The sequence below is a fragment of the Pyrgilauda ruficollis genome, unplaced genomic scaffold, assembly GCF_017590135.1.
Source record: "Pyrgilauda ruficollis isolate IOZ18807 unplaced genomic scaffold, ASM1759013v1 scaffold164, whole genome shotgun sequence".
NCBI lineage: Eukaryota > Metazoa > Chordata > Aves > Passeriformes > Passeridae > Pyrgilauda > Pyrgilauda ruficollis.
In genome coordinates this window covers 1447206-1467006 of record NW_024515209.1, presented here as the reverse complement: position 1 = coordinate 1467006, position 19801 = coordinate 1447206, and the positions used below count along the sequence as shown (strand labels likewise).

At 62.0% G+C, this 19801-nt stretch overlaps 1 protein-coding gene across 1 annotated transcript; it reads left to right on the top strand.

The window, feature by feature from the left end:
* Nucleotides 1-13359: 13359 nt before the first annotated feature.
* Nucleotides 13360-17605, top strand: GRHPR (glyoxylate and hydroxypyruvate reductase). Its single transcript, XM_041463339.1, has 8 exons — nt 13360-13436; nt 13669-13799; nt 13986-14181; nt 14399-14487; nt 15091-15195; nt 15628-15763; nt 16089-16219; nt 17195-17605. Exons 1-8 carry the CDS (start codon nt 13372-13374, stop codon nt 17314-17316), a joined length of 975 nt encoding a protein of 324 aa, XP_041319273.1. The 5' UTR covers nt 13360-13371; the 3' UTR covers nt 17317-17605.
* Nucleotides 17606-19801: the final 2196 nt, after the last annotated feature.

Genomic DNA, 19801 nt, shown 5'->3' with positions numbered 1-19801 from the left:
TGCATTTCCTGCACCTCAGAGGTGCCTGAGCATCACCCCCGTGCAGTGCCAGAGGTGCAGCAGGGCAGAGCTCCTCTGAGCCCCCCTGAGCTCCAGGTCCCTGCCAGCAGAGCAGGAGCCAGGCCAGGGGCAGTCCCAGCCTCTTCCCCTGCTGCTCAGGGGGCTCGGGCAGCAATATTTTACCTTGGCACTGCTGGGGGCCGTTCCAAGTGCTGGGTGCTGCTGGGCGCGCCTGCCTGCCTTGGGAAGGTGATGGCACTTCAGGCACAGTGACTCACACCCCCGCGAGGTCTGGCTGCCCACGGTGGCTCCTGCCTGTCACCTGCTGTCACCACCAGCGTGGCCTGTGGGGGAACTGCCTCTGCAGCTCCTGCAGGTACCCAGCCCCACAGGGCCCTTGCTCTGGGAGATGCCTGCTGCTTGCAGGACAGAGTAAATGATGGGGGAAGCACGATTTTCAGGACCATGGGAAGGGAAAAAAGGGAAGCAGCAGCCCTGGAAGCAGAAGGGATCTGGGTGAGGGAGCATCCTCCAGGCCCCAGGCCAGGATCCAGCTGGCAGGCAGCAGCACTGGCACTGTGGGAAAAGAAACAAGATCCTGCAGTGGCAAATCCAGCCTGGGGCATGGAGCAGGGTGAGTTTGGGTCCTGGCAGGGAATGATATCAACTCCAGGACTGACCAGTGTCAGGCTTGGCAGAAATCTGCACCCAGCAGGGCATTCAGGGGAGAGCTGGCAGGTCTGGATAGTGCCACCAGCGAGGAAAGGGACAGGGACAAGGCTGGCTTTTGGCTGGCAAGCACCTGGGTAAATCAGCTGTGACATAAACTGGGGCCTGCAGCTGTGGCTGGCAGCTCGGAGCAAAGCAGGTCGTGTCCAGCAGCCAGTGCCACCCAGCTCACCCTGTGAGGCTTCTGTGGGCAGCTGGGGGATCTTGGAGAGTTCAGCACGAGAACAAAGCAGCAGGAGATTGTTTACGTTCAGTGAGGAGCAGAGGACAAGGAACAAGGCAAAGAGGGGTGGATTTCCCAGCATCATCAATATCAGAGGTCAGGTGCTGTGAAAGGGCAGTGCTGTGTTGGATCCTGCAGCAGGCCTGGCAGCTGGCAGGCTGAGCTGCTTCCGTGGAGCTCTGCTTCATCCCAGCAAAGCACAGTGCTCCTCAGCCTGTCACTCCTCCCGCCTGCTCTCCCCCTCCTTTGGGGAGCTGTCAGCCCTCACTCCAGAGATGCCTGGGACTGGAAAACATGCTCATCCCAGGAGAGGACGGTGTCTCGAGGTCGCAGTTGATGTGCACTGGTGAGGCAGCATGAGGAAACCTACATTGTGTGAATAAATAAAGGGCTGCAGCTCGGGCCCAGCACTGCACAGGAGACAAGATGGGTGGATCAGAAGGTCAGAGTCTTGTTGGGTAATGGGGGCAGCTGTCCCAGGAGTGAAGAGGGGAGAAGGGAGTACTGGGCCCATCATTTGCTGCAGCCACTACACAGAGAGGTTGAGGGAAGAAGGAGTGCTGTGATTTGAGGTGTCTGTGTCCTTGCACACCTGGGGGGGGAATTGGATGTGTCTTTGTGACATAGCACGGGTCTGGCTCTTCCTTGAGGTGTTCCTACCCTGAAGTCTGTCTCAAAACACCAGTCTCTGTCCAGCTGCTGTGCAGGGGCCATCACCTAACCACAGGGCCACCCTTCGTCAGCAGCCCCCGGTGCTGACACCGACCCAGGCTGGCTCAGCCCCGCTGTGTGAGAGCCAAGACGAGGGATGGGGGCTCCAGGGGCTCTTCCAAGTGCATTTATCCACCCAAGCAGCCACAGCTCTTCCAAGTGCATTTATCCACCCAAGCAGCCACAGCTCTTCCAAGTGCATTTATCCACCCAAGCAGCCACAGCTCTTCCACTGCAGACCTCGTGTCACTGAGGAGCTGCTCCAGGCACACCTGAGCTCATCACCCCACCAGGTGGGCACTGGCACAGCGAGGATGGGCACTGCCCTGCTGCACCTTCGAGGGGGCTGGGGTGACAAGGGCAGAGCGGGGTCACTGACACCCGACCGTGGCACCGCAGGGCACAGCAGCCAGTAATTGCACTTTTTTTGCATTGCAAAATGATTATTAGCACCTCAGTTCATTATCAGAGCAAATTTAATTTTTCAATGTAAAGGAGCCAGTTGTATTTATAAAGGAAACACTGTTGATACAGCAGGAAAAAAATTAATTCATGACAAATGTAAGGAAAACTAATAGTCTTTAACCAGGGCAATATTTGACTGTGTCTAATTGTGCTTTGCAAGGTTTGAGAAGTCCTGCCAGAAATTCTTGCAGAGGCATTTTGCACTTCTCCTGATGAAACTGCATTTAAACATTGGGGCTTTTTTTAAATTAACCTTGTGCCCGTCTGGTTAAATCATAGAAATACTGTTGTGCAAAGCTGGTGTTCTCTGGTGTAGCTGTGCACCGGCAGGGCATTGTGTGCCTTTGGGAAGGTCCTGTCTGATCCAAATCCACTCAGAAAAGGAGGAGGAGGGAGCAGAGGCGATGCCGAGGGCGGAGTGGCCGCAGGAGCTGCCGGAGCTGGGTTGAGCTCGCCCTGGAGCCGAGTCCAGCCCAGGGGGACAAGCCCAGCTGAGGCTGCCCTGCGTGCTTGGGTCAGGGCTCCTGGGGCTGCTCCTGCTGGGCTCTCCGGAGGGGTGACAGCCCGGCTGTGCCGCAGCCCCACCGAGGCACCTCCTCTGTGCCGAAATGCGGGGTGCAGGCGGGCACAGGCGCGGTCCTGTCCGAGCTGCTGAGGGCTGGAGCGCTGGCTCAGCACTGCGCTGCCGCTGCTGCGGGAACGCGACCCTCAGGGCCCCAGGGGAGGAGAGCCCTGGGCAGGCCGGCCCCGGCTGTTTCCCGTGGCGTGCAGGTGCTGCAAAGGGACGCTGCCCGCAGTGTCCCCGCTCAGCCCCGCGGACAGCCCCGGCCCCTCGCCCGCCCACCGCGCTCGGCTCTCCTCGGGACAGCTTGGAAAGGCGCCATCTCCTCAGCTCGGCTGCCAACTTGAAGCCAATTTGCATTGGATAATTATTTTCAATTAAGTGATAACAATCGTGTTCGGAACAGAAATAATCTTGTCCAAAGGCCAAACAGTTTATCCGCTCTCGGAGATGAGGCAGCCGCTCCGTGCGGGGCCCGGCAGCGCCGTTATCGCCGGGGACTCGCCCGGGCTGCGGCCCCGCTCCCCGCGGTCCTGCTCGCACCCGCGGGGGTCCCCGAGGAGCCGGGGGGCCCTGCTCCGCTCGGTGTCCCCGCTCCGGGGCGCGGGGCTCAGCCCGCCCGGTCCCTGTGTCCCGCAGTCCCGCACACGGCGGGCACGGACCCTCCCCGGGCCGCGGGAGCCGCTGCCCCGGCCCCGCTCCTGCCGGTCCCGCACGGACAGAGCCACCGGAGCCGCTGCCCCGGCCCCGCTCCTGCCGGTCCCGCACGGACAGAGCCACCGGAGCCGCTGCCCCGGGCCCGCACGGGTCACTCCGTCCGGCTGCCCCGTGCTCGGCATCCTCCTGGCGAGGAGCCGGCCGCTGCAGAGCCGCCCCGGGCCCTCGGACACCGCCCGGCCCCGGTGCTCCGTGCCGGGGCTGTGCCGGTGTTCCCGGCCCCGGCGCTCCGTGCCCTGGCTGTGCCGGTGTTCCCGGCCCCGGTGCTCCGTGCCCTGGCTGTGCCGGTGTTCCCGGCCCCGGTGCTCCGTGCCGGGGCTGTGCCGGTGTTCCCGGCTCTCCAAAGCACCCCCAGCCGAGGGTCCCCCGCGCACGGGCAGGGTCACCTGGGTGGGTGACAGTCCCTGCAGAGCCGCGCTGCCAGCCCTCAGCCCGTGACCCTGCTGCCGACAGCCCCCGCCAGGCGGACCCTCGGGACCCTCCGGACCCTTGGGACCCTCCGGACCCTTGGGACCCACCAAACCCTCCGGACCCTCCAGACCCTTGGGACCCTCCGGACCCTTGGGACCCTCCGGACCCTCCAGACCCTCCGGACCCTGCAGACCCTGCCCTGCCCTTGGGACCCTCCGGACCCTTGGGACCCCCCGGACCCTGCAGACCCTGCCCTGCCCTTGGGCCCCTCCAGACCCTCCGGACCCTTGGGACCCCCCGGACCCTGCAGACCCTGCCCTGCCCTCCGGGGGGACTGCACCCCGCCGCGGCACCCGCCAGCCTGACAGGAGCCGCAGGAGCTTGGCGCTGGAGCTGGGAGGCTCTGGCCAGCCCCAGCGCCAGGGAGAGGAGCAGAGGAGCAGCGCAGGAGCAGCTGCCACCCCTGGGCTCCCCATCCCGGGCGCTGCCCCTCGGCCCCGCAGCCGTGCACGGGGAGCGGGGGCCGGCCCTCAGAGCCCCCGCAGCCGGCCCAGGCCAGCAGAGGGGCGGCTGGGCTGGCGTGGATCTCATCCCGCACTTTCCTGGAGTTTGCAATCCGCCAAAGCCCAGCCAGTTGGGAAGATGGGACTCCGGAGCTCCTGCAAGTGAAAAATAGCAAATCCAATATCTTTTTAGTGGTGTTTTTATATTCAAATTAGACATAATCTCCATGAATAAAATTACTGTTCCCAAAGGGATCATGCCCAATTTAAATGTATAAAATGTCATTAAAAGGGCGCTGGCTTGCTATTAAAATTTAACTCCAGCAAACCCCCAATGTCATTTGTATTATAGTTTTACAATTAAGCCAGAGATGTTGGAAATAATAGTTTTGATGTACAATCTGGTACCATACAGTAGGAGCACATTGTTCCTCCGTGGCTGCAGCCGGACCTGTCGCTGGCAGCAGGGCCACCAGCCCGGGCTGCTGGGGACAGGGCACAGGCAGGGCACACGGGCTGGGGACAGCTCCTGCCCCTCCCTGCCATCCAGAGCCACCGGGAGAGGCAGCTGCAGAGATGTGGCTCTGCTGGGAGGTGCATGCGTGGGGCTGCAGCTCCTCTGTTTTGGCACCAGGCAGAGGATGTGGATCCTGTCCCCGTTCCCAGCTCTGCCCTGGGTTTGCCCCAGCGCTGCCACAGCAGAGCTGAGTGCCCTGGGCTGCTCCTGTGGGGAGCTCAGCACTGCTCTCAGGGGCAGGGATCCCCACAGGGACCGTCCTGGGGGCTGCTCCACCCTCACAGACCTGGGCGCAGGGGACAATTACCATCTGCAGCTGTGGGGTGCTGCCTGCACGTCCCAGGTGAGTGCTCTCCATTCAGGTGAGGGCTCCAGAAGCAGCTGGGAGCAGCAGCAGGAGGAAGGGACGCAGCAGAACAACATCAGCCCTGTGCCTGGGCATTATTTCGTCTTTGCCCCAGCACCAGTTCAGCTGGTGGGAGCTGCGGGCTGATTGCAGGGGAGGGAGATCAGGGAGATCAGATTTTCTGGGTGTTCTGACCACGGCTGCTGAGCTTCCAGACACTCTGGAGGTCCCTCGGTTCTCAGGTCACCTGGCAAGGTCTGTTCCCTCCCTCCCTGAGGGTCGGAGACCCTGCTGGTCCCTCCCGGTGATGTGCCACAGCCCCAAAGCAGAACCAGCTGATCCTGGGTGGTGACAGCCACCAGAGTGATGGCCTGGCCTGCCCCAGACCCTCACGGTTCTGCCCAGACCCTCACGGTTCTGCCCCAAACCCTCACGGTTCTGCCCAGACCCTCACGGTTCTGCCCCAGACCCTCATGGTTCTGCCCAGACCCTCACGGTTCTGCCCAGACCCTCATGGTTCTGCCCCAGACCCTCATGGTTCTGCTCAGACCCTCACTGTTCTGCCCAGACCCTCATGGTTCTGACCCAGACCCTCACGGTTCTCCAGACCCTCACGGTTCTGACCCAGACCCTCATGGTTCTGCTCAGACCCTCACTGTTCTGCCCAGACCCTCATGGTTCTGACCCAGACCCTCACGGTTCTGCCCAGACCCTCACGGTTCTGACCCAAACCCTCACGGTTCTGCCCCAAACCCTCACGGTTCTGCCCCAAACCTGGTGGTGTGCTCCCCTGGGCTGGGCAGGCTTCCCCTGTGCAGCCGAGCGATGATTCCTGAATGTTCCCTGGGATCCCCAGGGCGCGGGGCTGGCAGGAGCTGACTCCCTCCAGAGCCCGCATGGCCTGGCTGTTACCGGGGCCCGCATGGCCTGGCTGTTACCGGGGCCCGCATGGCCTGGCTGTTACCGGGGCCCGCAGTGACCCTGGCTGTTACCGGGGCCCGCATGGCCTGGCTGTTACCGGGGCCTGCATGGCCTGGCTGTTACCGGGGCCTGCATGGCCTAGTTGCTGCCGGGCCCTGCTGGGCTGCTGGCAGCGGGGTCAGGCTGCCCCCAGCCCCGCTGGCACCCTGCAGCCCCAGGGAGCTCGGGGCCGCCGTGCTGCACAGTGACTGTGCATTACAGGGAATAATGCATATTCAAACCTGCATTTGACTTTCAGAGCAAGCAGGTGAGTGAATACGCGTGTTATAAAGTACATGTATTTGAGTAATGTGCAATTAATGGGGCAAAGCAGTCAAAACTATTTATTTCTTCAGGGAACAGAACAACTTTCCCAGCATTTTAATTACTGCGGCATTGTTTTGAAAACAAAGATAGCATTCAGTCTTTTACAGTCTCTCTTTTTCCCTGAAGAAAAGAACTATGTTAGAACCTATCACTCCTGTGTGTAGGAGGGAAATGCTGAGCAAAAATAAAAAAAAGGGTGCAGAGCCCTGGGATGGCTGTGATGGAACAAATCAGTGCAGCAGGAGAGCAATAAATAACTCTACAGAATAGATCCTACATATGTAATATAGATTGCATTATATTTCATATCTTTGCAATACATGTTATATATTATATTTTATATACCTGCAAACTCTGTGTAATATATCTACATTACACAGAATTTGCAAAAACCAGCCCCAGGTTCTGTGCCCTCTCTGGGATCTGGAGCTGCGCCCTGAGGGATGGGCAGGGATTGCTGTGGAGAGCAGTGCCAGGGCAGCAGTGCCAGGGCAGCTGTGCCACAAGGGCCCTGCAGGGCCCTGCCACGGGCACTCAGCAGGGTGGAAGTGCCACCTCTTGGCCTCCTGGCCATGCCCAGGCAGCGGGAGGTGCCAGCCCCGTGTCTGGGGTGGCCCCAGGGTGGCACTGGCAGCATGGCACCGTGCCCTGCCAGCCCAGTGTGCCCCGTGTCCCTGTGCCAGGTGCCTGGAGCTGCTGGCAGTGCCCACACGTGCCCAGTGCCCCCGTCTGAGAGGCTCCCCAGCAGCACAGCCCCATCCCCGAGCTGTGACAAGGAGGGGACAAGGACAGTGCTCCTCCTGTGCACGGCTCAGCCGCACAGGCCACACCAAAGGCACAGGCTGTGTCCCGGGTGATTCCCGCCTGGACTTCCATGCTGAAGCACGAGAATATAATACATAATACAATAAAATATTAACAAAATCTTTGTTTAATGTGTAACAAAATCTGTGTTCGCTTCCCACGCCTCGGTGCCGTCACTCCCGGACCCTTTAGGGCCACCCCACAGCGCCCTGGGGTCCCCTGTCCCTCTGCAGATGGGGGAGCCCCCCGAGCTGTCCTGTCCCCAGTGCAGGGGACACGGGCCAGCCCTGGCACCTCGGCAGGGCAGCCTGGGTGTGCCCAGCCTCCCCGGCGTGCAGAGCCCTCCACACCTCACCCAGAGAGCCAAAGCCCCGAGCCCAGCCCCTTCCCCACGCCCAGACACTTCATTGAACACATTCCCTTCCATTTTGAAGGAGCTTTCTGAATTTATGCTAATAGCTGAGTGCTCCTGAGTCGCAGGCTGACAACGCACCGGGTCATATTTTGCATTACAATACGTGAATCCAAAATGAGAATACAGTCAGGTTTGGCATGCAGCAGTGCAGTGGGGAGTGCCCTGCCCAGGCTCCTCCAGCAGCACCTCCTGCAGCCAGAGCAGGTCACAGCGTGGCCTGGCTGCTCACACGGGCACGGCCACCTGCAAAAGGCCCCTTTTAATGCTTAAAAGAAAAGCAGTTTAATCATTGTGAGGAACTATACCTTCAGGGTATCATTTCAAAAATACAGGCAGAGATTAGCAGGGATTTGCGAGATTGTGTTTATTCCCAATTTAAGTGCTTTCCATAAATTAATTATAAAAGCAAGCCCAAACCAGTCAGAAGTACACTGGGAAATTCTCAGAGTGCTAGTCATTTTCATGCACTAATATTCATGCCATCTGCCTGCCTTTTCCCTGCATTTTGCCTAAATTCTCAGTGGTTATCCCCGTCCTGCTTTCCTTTGCTGTGCCTGTCCCCCTCGCCCTGCCCTGCTGCCAGGGGCAGGGTGTGTTTGGGCAGCTGGGAAGGTGTGCCCTGCAGGCACAGGCTGTGGGGTTATTCCCTTTTGTGGGATTCACCAGAGGTCCTGCACAAGCTCTACCCCACAGGCTGCACCAAGGCTGGCCTGTCTCGGGGCTCCTCTGGTTGAAGTGACCCTGAGGTGTGTTAAAAGTCTCTTTTCCCCAACCCAACTGTCCGAGAAGAAATCAGGAGTCTTTGGCCATCGTTCTCAAGGCTGTTTGTTATTTCTTATCTAAACCATTTTCTGTCTGGCCTGCCAAGGTCTGTTCTGCAGGTCAGTCTGAGGCACACTCTGCCTGCCCACGGGGCTGGTGCTGTCTTTTACACTGCAAACTACATATTCCATATTTACAGCTGTGTCCCAATGCCTATCCCCTGTGTTAGACAGGGACTTTCTGCTCCACACCAATCCCAAAGTGCCACCATCACCAAGCAGATGGAGGCTGGGAAGAAGAAGGGAGAAGGACAGGACAATGCCCAGATCCCTCCATCCTGTCCCCTAGACCCCCAGAGTGAAACTCTTCAAAATTCCACCTTTCACCCTGTGACAGCTGCTGTTATGCTGCTTAAACATCTGTGACTTGTAATTCTTCATACAAGGTTGGTAATTTGCTCCATGGGTTCAGATTCAATTCCCAGGTGCCTTTGGCTTCCTGGCAGGGTCTCTGAGCCCCTGCCAGGGCTTTGAGCCATCCGGAGGGATGTCCTGGGTTCCGACAGATGTGGGCACTGTGAATTCACTGCAGGCCTTCGTTCAAGGCCTCTTTTAGGAGAGAATTAAAAGATTCTCCTGGAGCAGCAGCATTTCAGCTGCTCCCAGGTACAGAACCCCAGCTGTGCCTCAGGGGGGACTAGGGACCCCAAAGGCTGAAGCCCCCAGAGGGAGCAGTTCGTTCTTCCTGCCTGCAGGACACCCAGGAATGCTGCGAACGCCCTGCTGGCAGCAGCCCACAGCCCCAGCCGCTCCTGCCAGTGAACCCGGGATGTCACCTGGCTGATGGACAATGTGGGGACACAGGGACACGGGGACAGCGGGGACACGGGATGGACACAACGGGGACACAGGGACACGGGATGGGCACTGCTTGGACATAGGGACACGGGGACACTGCGGGGACACGGGGACAGCAGGGACAGGGGATAGACACAATGGGGACACAGGGACACGGGATGGACACAACGGGGACACAGGGACAGCGGAGACACGGGATGGACACAACGGGGACACGGGGACAGCGGAGACAGGGGACACTGGGGGGACACGGGGACACGGGATGGACACTGCGGGGACACAGGGACAGCAGGGACAGGGGGAGAGCAGGGACACGGGGACAGCGGGGACATGGAATGGGCAGAGTAGGGACACGGGGACAGCAGGGACATGGGGACAGCAGGGACATGGGGACAGGGCAGAGCAGGGACAGCGGGGGACACCGGGACATGGGGATGCGGGCACAGGGACACAGGGTGGGCACAGGGTGGGCACAGGGACACAAGGACACAGGGTGGGCACAGGGACACAAGGACACAGGGACACAGGGGCACAAGGACACAGGGGCACAGGGGCACAGGGGCACAGGGTGGGTACAGGGGCACAGGGACACAGGGACACAGGGACACAGGGGCACAAGGACACAGGGGCACAAGGACACAGGGACACAAGGACACAGGGACACAGGGGCACAAGGACACAGGGGCATAGGGACACAGGGACACAAGAACACAGGGGCACAGGGGCACAGGGTGGGCACAGCCAGGCCAGCAGAAGCTGCGGCCGGGACAGGTGGGGAGCTCCCGGGCTTTGGGCTCCCCGGCGCTCCGTGTCCCTGCCCGTTTGTGGCGCCGGGGGGAGCCGGGGCTGGCAGGATGTCCCAGCGCTGCGGCGGGCAGCGGGCTCCGCTGTCCCGGGCTCTGCCAGCCTCAGGGCTGCAGGCACGGAAGGTCTGCGGGGCGGGGGCACTGCCAGGCGGGCTCAGCTCAGAGCCAGCCCAGGATCGCGGGTTTGGCAGGAATACCCAGGAATAACCCCGGGATACACTCCCTGCCAGCCGGAACTGCTGCCGGAGCAGGGGGGCAGGAGGGACACACACACCTGGATTCCGGCTGGGAAAGGAGCCCCAGGGAGCAGCAGCAGCACAACCGCCTGCCCTGGCACACTCCTGCCCTGGCACATTCCTATCCTGGCACACACAGCACACACCTGCCCTGGCACACTTCTGCCCTGGCACACTCCTGCCCTGGCACACACCTGCCATGGCACACTCCTGCCCTGGCACACACCTGCCATGGCACACTCCTGCCCTGGCACACACCTGCCATGGCACACTCCTGCCCTGGCACACGCTGCCACTGGCCAGGTGTGTCCAGCCAACAGCTCTGGACAGACCGGGATCAGCCCTGCTGGACTGGCCCCATCACCTGTGCTCCTGCAGGGCTGCTCCTCCTGCAGAAATCCCGGGAGCCAGCTCCATCCCTGCGCTCCCAGAGAGCCCCTGGGATGGGATCACGGGACAGTGGCACGGGACAATGGGACAATGGGATGGGATCATGGGATGGGATCATGGGATGGGATGGGATGGGATGGGATGGGATGGGATGGGATGGGATGGGATGGGATCATGGGATGGGATAAAGGGATGGGATAATGGGATGGGATGATGAGAGGGAGTGGGATGGGTTGGGATGGGATGGGATGGGATGGGATCATGGGATGGGATAATGGGATGGGATAATGGACGGCTGGGCAGAGACCCAGCCACTCTCTGGCTATTTGCAGGGGGCTGCCCCCACGCTGCTGCATGCCCCGGGAGCTGCCCTCTGTGCCTGGGGTGTTTCCCTCCAGAGGGACAAGGCTGGGGGCTGCTCCTGTCCCTCCCTGGCGCTGTCAAACCCCAGCAGCACCAGAGGCTGGCATTCCCGACCCTGCCAGCCCTGCCCCCTGGCAGCAGCAGGGCCGGGGGTGTGGAGGAGTGGCAGCCACACCTGGGTGGCAGGGCGTGTGGCAGTGTGTGTCCCACCAGCCACTCCTCTCCCTCCCTTCCAGCCCTCCTTGAAAGGCTCCCAGTTTCCCAGGGTCAGGCCTGCCTGCAACAAACCACAACAGAATTATGCATTTACACACGAGTGTGGGTTTCACCCAGAAACCCCCAAAACGGGAAACAAGGGATGGTTATCCAGAGCCAGGGCGACCCCAGCTCTGCTGCCAGGGGCCCTGAGGGATGCAGAGCAGGAGCACAGCACCACGACCTCCCTTCAACGGGGAGCAGGCAGGGCTGGGGGACTCCACATCACGGTAGAGGAGACATTTACAGTGCTTCTGATGGATAAAAGCACCTTGTGGCCACAACTGTGCCCTCTGTTTGGTAAATAACCCTGCTCCGGGGGGCTCCTCTCTGGTGGCACTGGGAGCACTGGCCCAGAGCCTGCTGGGGTGGCTCCAGCACATCCCTGGGGAGCTGGGGAACCCCAGCAGGATGAGCCTGGAGGTGTCACACTGCAGAGCAGGTGCTCCCGACACTAATCCACACTGATCAGGGGGCAGATAAGCTGTCAGCTCGAATGACACCCAGCTCAGCAGCATAAAGCAAACTTTCCAGCAATTATTAAAAAATAAAACCAATCCTGCTGGCATAATCCGGCAGCATGCTGGTGGTACATCACGTTAAAGGGAAATCCCACCTGCAGCAGCAGGATGAATCCCACGTGGAGCATCCTGGTGCGTGTACCTCAAACTGCACCTTCCTCTCCACAGATGTGTCACCCTCACCTGTGTGCCCGTTCCAAGGGGCAGCACAGCTCTGTTAACTACCGAGATCACCTGGGCCTCCCTGCCCCACACCTGCAGCCACAGAACCTTTTCAAATCAGATCTGCAGACAATTTAAATCTGGGTTAATTAACGAGCAGAATCTCACAGCCCAGTGAGAGCGGGCAGTTAACCCATCCAGAGCCTGTGGGATGCCCCAAATCTGCCACCAGAGGAGCCCCCGACGCTGTGTGTGTGCAGGAATGTGCACACCTGTACGGGCAGGTGGGTCCTGCCGGGTGCACCAGGCTGCGTGTGAGAGTGTGCACAGGGGTGTGCAGGCACGTGGGTGTCACAGCACCGGGGATCCCCCAGGCTGCACAGGAGCTCTGACACCACGGACACCCCCAGGGCTCTGAGTGCCACCTCCAGGTGACATCTCCAGGGATGGGCACTCCAGAGCCCCCGGGCAGTGCCAAGGCAGTTCCTGAGCCCCCTTTCCATGGGGAAATTCCTGCTGTGCCCACCCTGAGCTGCCCTGGCCCAGCCTGAGGCCGTTCCCTCTCCTCCTGTCCCTGTTCCCTGGAGCACAGCCCGACCCCCCGGCTGTCCCCTCCTGGCAGGAGCTGTGCAGAGCCACAAGGGCCCCCTGAGCCTCCTTTTGCTGTGCAGGAATGTCCCCATGCCGCGGATGGCCACACCCCTCTGTGCATGGCACACCTGTCCGTGCATGGCACACCTGTCCGTGCATAGCACACCTGTGTATGGCACACCTGTGCATGGCACACCTGAGTATGACACACCTGTGTATGGCACACCTGTCTGTGCATGGCACACCTGTGCATGGCACACCTGTCCGTTTATGGCACACCTGTCTGTACATGGCACACCTGTCCGTGCATGGCACACCAGTGCATGGCACACCTGTGTATGGCACACCTGTGTATGGCACACCTGTCTGTGCATGGCACACCTGTGCATGGCACACGTGTCTGTACATGGCACACTTGTCCGTGTATGGCACACCTGTGCATGGCACACCTGCCCGCTCAGGTACGGGCGGCCGAGCGCAGGGCGCGCAGGAGGCGGGCCCGGGGCGGAGCGGCCCCGGAGCGGCGGGCGGGCGGTTCCGGTGTGCCCGGGCTGCTCGGCGCTGTTCCGGTGTTCCGGGGCTGTTCCGGTGTTCCCGGGCTGTTCCGGTATTCCGGGGCTGCTCGGCGCTGTTCCGGTGTTCCCGGGCTGTTCTGGTGTTCCCGCGCTGTTCCGGTGTTCCCGCGCTGTTCCGAGGCTCGGGGCTGTCCCGGCGGTGGCGGTGGCGGTGGCACGGGCCATGTCGGTGTTCGTGACGCGGCGGATCCCGGCCGAGGGGCTGCGGGTGCTGTCCCAGGCCAGCGGGTGAGCTCGGCCACACTGTCCGCGGGCCCGGTGCGGGGCCCGGTGCCGGTGCCAGTCTCGGTGCCAGACCCGGTGCTGGTGCGGGTCCCGGTGCCAGTCACGGTGCCAGACCCGGTGCCGGTGCCGGTGGGTGACGGTGGCGGTCCCGGTGCCGTGCGGGTCCCGGTGCCGGTGCGGGTCCCGGTGCCGGTGCGGGTGCCGGTGCCGGTGGGTGACGGTGGCGGTGCCGCAGGTGCCGCGTGCAGCAGTGGGACTCGGAGGAGCCGGTGCCGCGGGCCGAGCTGCTGGCGGGCGTGGCGGGGACGAGCGGGCTGCTCTGCCTGCTCTCGGACCGCATCGACCGCGAGGTGCTGGACGCGGCCGGTGCGTGCGGGACCCTGCTGCTCTGCCCCCAGCTCGGGACCCCCTCCCCGGCACACCCACATCCCGCTGGTCCCTGTGGGCAGGTGGGCTCTCGGGGGCACGGGGCGGGCTGAGGTCAGCCCTGCACCCCTCTGCTGCCCGGGGGTCACCCAGCCACGCCAGGGCTGGGCCCGGGGGTGGCAGGAGGGCTGAGCCGCAGGGATGTCCCTGGGCACGGGCTGGCCGGGCAGCAGCCAGGGCTGCCCCCAGCCCGCTCTGGTGGCAGGGGGATCCGAGTGGGGTACACCCCCGAGGTGCTGACCGACGCCACCGCCGAGCTGACCGTGGCCCTGCTGCTGTCCGCCTGCCGCCGGCTGCCCGAGGCTGCCCAGCAGGTCCGCAGGTGAGGGAGCGCCCCGGGCTGGGACAGGGCTGGGACAGGGGCTGGTGACAAGGGGCTGGAGCCAGGGCTGTGACAAGGGGCTGGAGCCAGGGCTGTGACACTTGGGCTGGGACAGGGCTGGGACACGGGGCTGGTAACCAGGGCCAGGGGTTCATGCAGCTCACAGCAAGCACCTGGGCTGGGCTCTGAGCGTTCCATGTCCCTGTGTCCCTGGCAGTGGCGGCTGGACCACCTGGAAGCCGCTGTGGATGTGTGGGTACGGCCTGTCCGACAGCACCGTGGGCATCATCGGGCTGGGCAGGATCGGTAAGGGTAGCTCAGGGCTGATCCCTGCGTCTCCAGCAGTGGCAGGGTGGGCTTGCAGCCTCACCCTCAGCCTGGGCTACTGCAGGTGCCCCTGCTGGAGGTGGGAGGGCTACAATGAGATGGTCTTTGCAGAGTTTCCCAGCCCAGTGTGGGCTGGGGCTCTGTGACCCAGCCGAGGTGCTGGCGGGGTGCTCAGCTGTCTAAGCCCCGTGAGCACGGCGAGGGGAGCCTGCAGAGCCTGTGCCAGCAGCTCTGCTGGCTCGCCAGCCTCAGCCGTGCAGCCTCAGGCGCCGTGTGCTCCCACCACCCCCAGCCCTGCTGCAATCCTGCCTCCTCGGTTGCACAAACGCAGTGGCAAAGTCCACAGGACACTCGGCACCATCCAGCTGTGGACTTTGCCAGCGGGCAGCCCTCGCTGTCCTTGCTCCCCAGGGCAGCCATGGGGTCGGGGTCCGGGGCCCCTTTCCAGAGCAGAACGTCTGCAGCCCCACCCCACAGCTGGGCCGGGCTGACCCCGCTGCTGCAGCCCCTCAGAGCCGGCAGGTGCTGGTCCCTGGGGTGCTGTGAGCCGCAGCAGCCCAGCCCCTTCCTCCTCGCTCCTAGGACAGGCAGTTGCCCGGCGCCTGAAGCCCTTTGGGGTCAGCAGGTTCCTGTACACCGGCAGCGGCCCCAAGCCCGAGAGCGCGGCAGAGTTTGGGGCTGAGTTTGGTAAGGACAGCGCCAGGGCAGGGCCGTGCCAGGCACCAGCCAGGCAGCACGCGGGCTGGGACAGCTCGGGGGTGTCACTCACAGGGCTTGTCACCTGCAGGGCGGGAGCTGGGGGGCTCCCAGGGCGAGGGGGCAGTGAGGAACTGCCAGGACGAGCTGGGGCTCGTCACAGCACTATGGGAACCCCAGCTGGTCCTGCTGCTGTTCCCCTGCCCTGTGTCCTGCACGGGCAGTTCTGCCAGCTTCATTCCCACAGGGAAGCTGGAGACAGAGAACGGGAGCAAAATGTGGCAGCTGCTCCTGGCAGGAGGGAGGCTCCGGTGGGCTGTCCCCAGGCTGGGTTCCAGGCTGTCCTGCCGGGACTGGGCTGCCCCTGGAGCTCTGCTGAGGGCAGGGCTGGCTGCAGTGGGTGTCTCCCTGGTCTCCCCTCAGTGCCGCTCACCAGGCTGGCCGAGGAGTCAGACTTCGTGGTGGTCACTTGTGCCCTGACACCAGCTACCCAGGGCATGTGCAACAAGGACTTCTTCGGCAGGATGAAGAAGAGTGCAGTGTTTGTCAACACAAGCAGGTACTGGCAGCCCAGAGCCGTGCCTGGAGAGTGGCTGTGGCCCTGCCACAGCTCTGAGGGTGTGGGGGGATCTGTGGGTCCAGACAGCCTTCATGGCTGCAGCCACTGGGAGCATTTGCCAAGGCCCTTGGGAGTGAGCCAAAGGCAAGATAAAATATCGAGGAGCATGCAGCTCTTCCCAGTGTGGGCAGCTGGAGCGGGGGCAGCTCTCTGCTGGGGGGTCCAGGCACACCCAGGGGGGGTCTGAGCTCTGCTCAGGCAGTCCCGGGGACCCCTGCGCCTGTGGGACCCTGAGCAGTGACACAGCCTCGCCTGGCGTTGGCAGGGGGGCTGTGGTGAACCAGGAGGACCTGTACGAGGCTTTGGCGCACGGGCACATCGCGGCGGCCGGGCTGGACGTGACCACGCCGGAGCCACTGCCCCCTGAGCACCCCCTGCTGTCCCTCGGGAACTGCGGTGAGCGTGGGGGCTGCCTGAGCCCTCCCCCAGGGGTGACAGGGACCCCCGGCCCCACTGGTCTGCCAGTGACAGGCGGGTCAGCTGTGCTTAGCTGGGCTGCTGTACAATGCAGGGAGCTGCTGTGGGGTAAAAACTCGTCAACGTGATGCCAGACAAGTGTGGGAGCTGTAATTGTCCAGAAAGCCATTGAGATAAGCTTTGTGATGGCCCTTCGTTGAATGTGTGAAATTTGTGCAGGATCTGGTATCAGCAGGTGCATGAAAGAGAAAGCTCCCAGCTCAGGCCCTGCCCAGCTCGGGTGTTCTGTGGGCTCCTGAGCACACACTGTGATGGAAAAGTTCCCCAGTGACTGACGGTGGGCTGCTGGGTGTGCCTGGAGGAGTCCTGGTCCCGGGAGTGCTGCCGTGGGCAGCCTGTTGGCTGGGTGGTTCAGCACTGGGCAGGGGGGACACGGGGCAGGGCCAGGGCTGAGACCTGGCTTCTCTGCAGGAGGATGATGCAGGTGAGGAAGGAGCTTGCTTGGCCAGTGTCTCACAGGCTGTCCTCTCTCCAGGGGAGAGGGTTTCTGGGGTAGGAAAAGTATGTTCCAAAAAGAAAGCATAGGGACATCCATGAAAATTTGGAACTGCCCATGACCACGTCTCTGTTTCTGAAATACAGACCTGTAGCTGTTGTTTTATCTTTTTGCTAAAACTAGTTTTTTATTTGTTTGCATTGTTTCTCAAAGTAGACAGTGTGAGGAGTGATAAGAGCTGGGACTTTCTGGAAATGTTTGCAGGACTTGGAGATTTGATATCTCTGAAACAAGGCCAGGCAGGACATCATTCGTACACATGTACTTATTGAATGCCTTACTTACAGCAGCAATACCACGCTGTTGTTAATACACAAATAACATCTGCCTGGGTGCTGCAGCTCTGGCAGCCCTGCTGGGGCAGCGAGAGGTGAGCAGTGTCCCTGCTGTCCCCGCAGTGATCCTGCCGCACATCGGGAGCGCCACGTACGCCACGCGCAGCACCATGGCCGTGCTGGCAGCCCAGAACCTGCTGGCCGGGCTGCGAGGGGAGCCCATGCCCCACGAGCTGAAGCTGTGACAGCCAGACCCCGATGGCCAGCCCCTGATGACAGCCAGACCCCGACAGCCAGCCCCTGGTGACAGCCAGACCCCAATGGCCAGCCCCCGATGACGGCCAGACCCCGATGGCCAGCCCCCAATGACAGCCAGACCCCGATGGCCAGCCCCCCATGACGGCCAGACCCCGATGACAGCCAGACCCCGATGGCCAGCCCCTGGTGACAGCCAGACCCAGCTCCAGCAGCGCCGAGGGACGCCAGCCTGTGTCCCCCCTGCGTGGCCAGGAGCCATTAAAGAGCAGCAGCCAAGCACGGTGTGGTGCTGGTGTTATTTGAGAGCCGGGCATGTGGTGGGCACTCTGCGGGTGCCAGCAGGCCGTGGGGAGGGGCTGGCCCTGCACGGGGGATGCTTGCCATGCTGGAGGTACCTGAGGGAGCTGCTGTCACCCTGAGAGGCCAGGGCTGCTTCCCCTGGGCTCGTAGCCAGGAAGGGAGGAGAGGGAGCAGCTGTGTCCATGCAGGCTGCTGCTGCCTCAGGAGCTGCTGCAGCCCACACACCAGGTGGTCCTGTGGCATCAGTGGCACTGCATCAGCCTCTGCTTGAGGGGTCTAAATTAAAACACAGAACAGGCTTGTGCAGCTCCCCAGGAACCTGCAGCTCTGCCTTTGTATCCATAAGCAATCCCAGGCACAGCTCCAGAGTGGATGGCAAACTGGAATTCACTGGGAGGTTCTGCCACCCCTGTGTAGGCTCTGGCTGCGGCTGCCCTCGTGGTTCTGCCGTGTGCAGTGACATTTGTTGGTGCAGAGGAGAGCCTGAGCAGAGCCTGAGCCTCCACGGGCAGGAGAGGCTGATGGGCACATCCCGAGGGCTTTGGGGATCCAAGTGTCCTGCAGCCACTGCCCCACTCCCACAAAGGGGCTGGAACCTGAGCCCACCTGTCCGTGCCACTGTCACAGAATCATGGAACGGGCTGGCTTGGCAGGGACCTTACGGATCATCTCATTCCAGCCCACCTGCCGAGGGCAGGGACACCTTCCACTGTCCCAGGGGGTGCAGGCCCTGTCCAGCCCGGCCTTGGACACGTTCAGGCTGAGGAGCCTGGGGTCCAGCTGGCCCACCCTGCAGCAGGGGCGTGGATGTGCCCTGGCCCTGCCATGGCCCCTCGCCGTGTGCCCTCCCACCATCGGTGACCATGAGGCAGACAGGACAGCCCTGTCACAGCCCTGTCACAGCCCTGTCACAGCCACGCAGTGCTACCCACCCCAGCCACCCCACAGGTGTCCCCACAGTGTGCTCTGGAGGTCGCTCTCACCATCCCACACCAGCTCCTCATGCTGAAGAGCACCCCTGGGCTCAGGTTCCTTTTCAGCTGTGGCTCTCCACCAGCCTCCACAGCAGCCCCTGTGGCGTGCCCAGCTGCACTGTGGTGCCAGTGGCTGATCTGCCCCACGGGGATGGGTTTGTACAGGTTTTCCCACCGCTGTGCCCCAGGACAAGCCCCTCAGCCTGCAGGGGACAGACAGGGGAGCAGAGCTTTTGGGGCCAGCAGCACGGGGGGAGCGTGCAGGGGGCAGGAGGGAAGGGTCCTGGGGTGAGCAGCTGGCAGTACCACAACCCTGGCACCACAACCAGGGCCCAGGCACAGCCTGCAGCCAGAGCTGAGGCTCAGCCAGCACACCCCGTGTCCCTTCCCGTGTCCTGTCCCTGTCCCCTTGCCACTCTGCTGGGATCTCTGGGCACTCAGTGAAGCACTCTGATAGCAGTAACAGCTGGGGGAGTTGTCCTGCATCACAGGAGGAATTCTGACACGTTTATAGTAATAAATATCACGCTTTTGATTCACAAGCATGTGACTGCCTTGTGCTGGCCTCTCAGAAATAGTTCTGGAGGTTTGGAACCTGGACTGAGCAGGAAAGACTGGTGGCCGTGGTGGTGAGGAGGGAGTGTGCTCTGGGCATCCCAGCTGGCTGGGAGTTCCCAAAGGACCCAGTGGGAACCAGGGCAAGGTCCAGGGGGGAGCTCACTGCTCCCCAAGACTCCCTAGTGCTGACACTGAAGATTGTGCTGCTGGTGGAGCTGCTGTGACACTGAAGGATGGTGACCAAGCATCTGAGAGGCTCCTGGTGGTGACAGGGACGGAGCTGGTGTCTGAGCAGCTGTGTCAGGCTCCCCAGGTGTGGTAACAAACAGCCATGAGCTGGTCAATCAGCTGCCACAGCGCACTGGGCTCAGGTGTCCATCCCAGAGCTCCCTGGAGACAAGCACCTCCTGCACCTGAGACATCTTCCCATGAGGAATTCAGAGAGCAGCACTGACCACGGATGGTGAATTTTACAGGTGCTCTGTAAATGTTATTTCATTAACAACAGTCATACAGAGAACTCTACGGGGGACAAAATTACTACCAAGGTCAGGATGTTACGATCCCTTGTGCAGTCACAATTTTTTCTGTCCAGGCTGCTGTGGAGAGCACCCGAGCAGTGAAGCCAGGCAGACACAGC

Coding starts and splice junctions, on each gene's coding strand:
- GRHPR (XM_041463339.1), top strand. CDS start 13,372: ATGTCGGTGTTCGTGACGCGGCGGATCCCGGCCGAGGGGCTGCGGGTG. Junction 13,437..13,668: donor GTGCTGTCCCAGGCCAGCGG/GTGAGCTCGGCC, acceptor GCGGTGCCGCAG/GTGCCGCGTGCAGCAGTGGG. Junction 14,488..15,090: donor CATCGGGCTGGGCAGGATCG/GTAAGGGTAGCT, acceptor CCTCGCTCCTAG/GACAGGCAGTTGCCCGGCGC.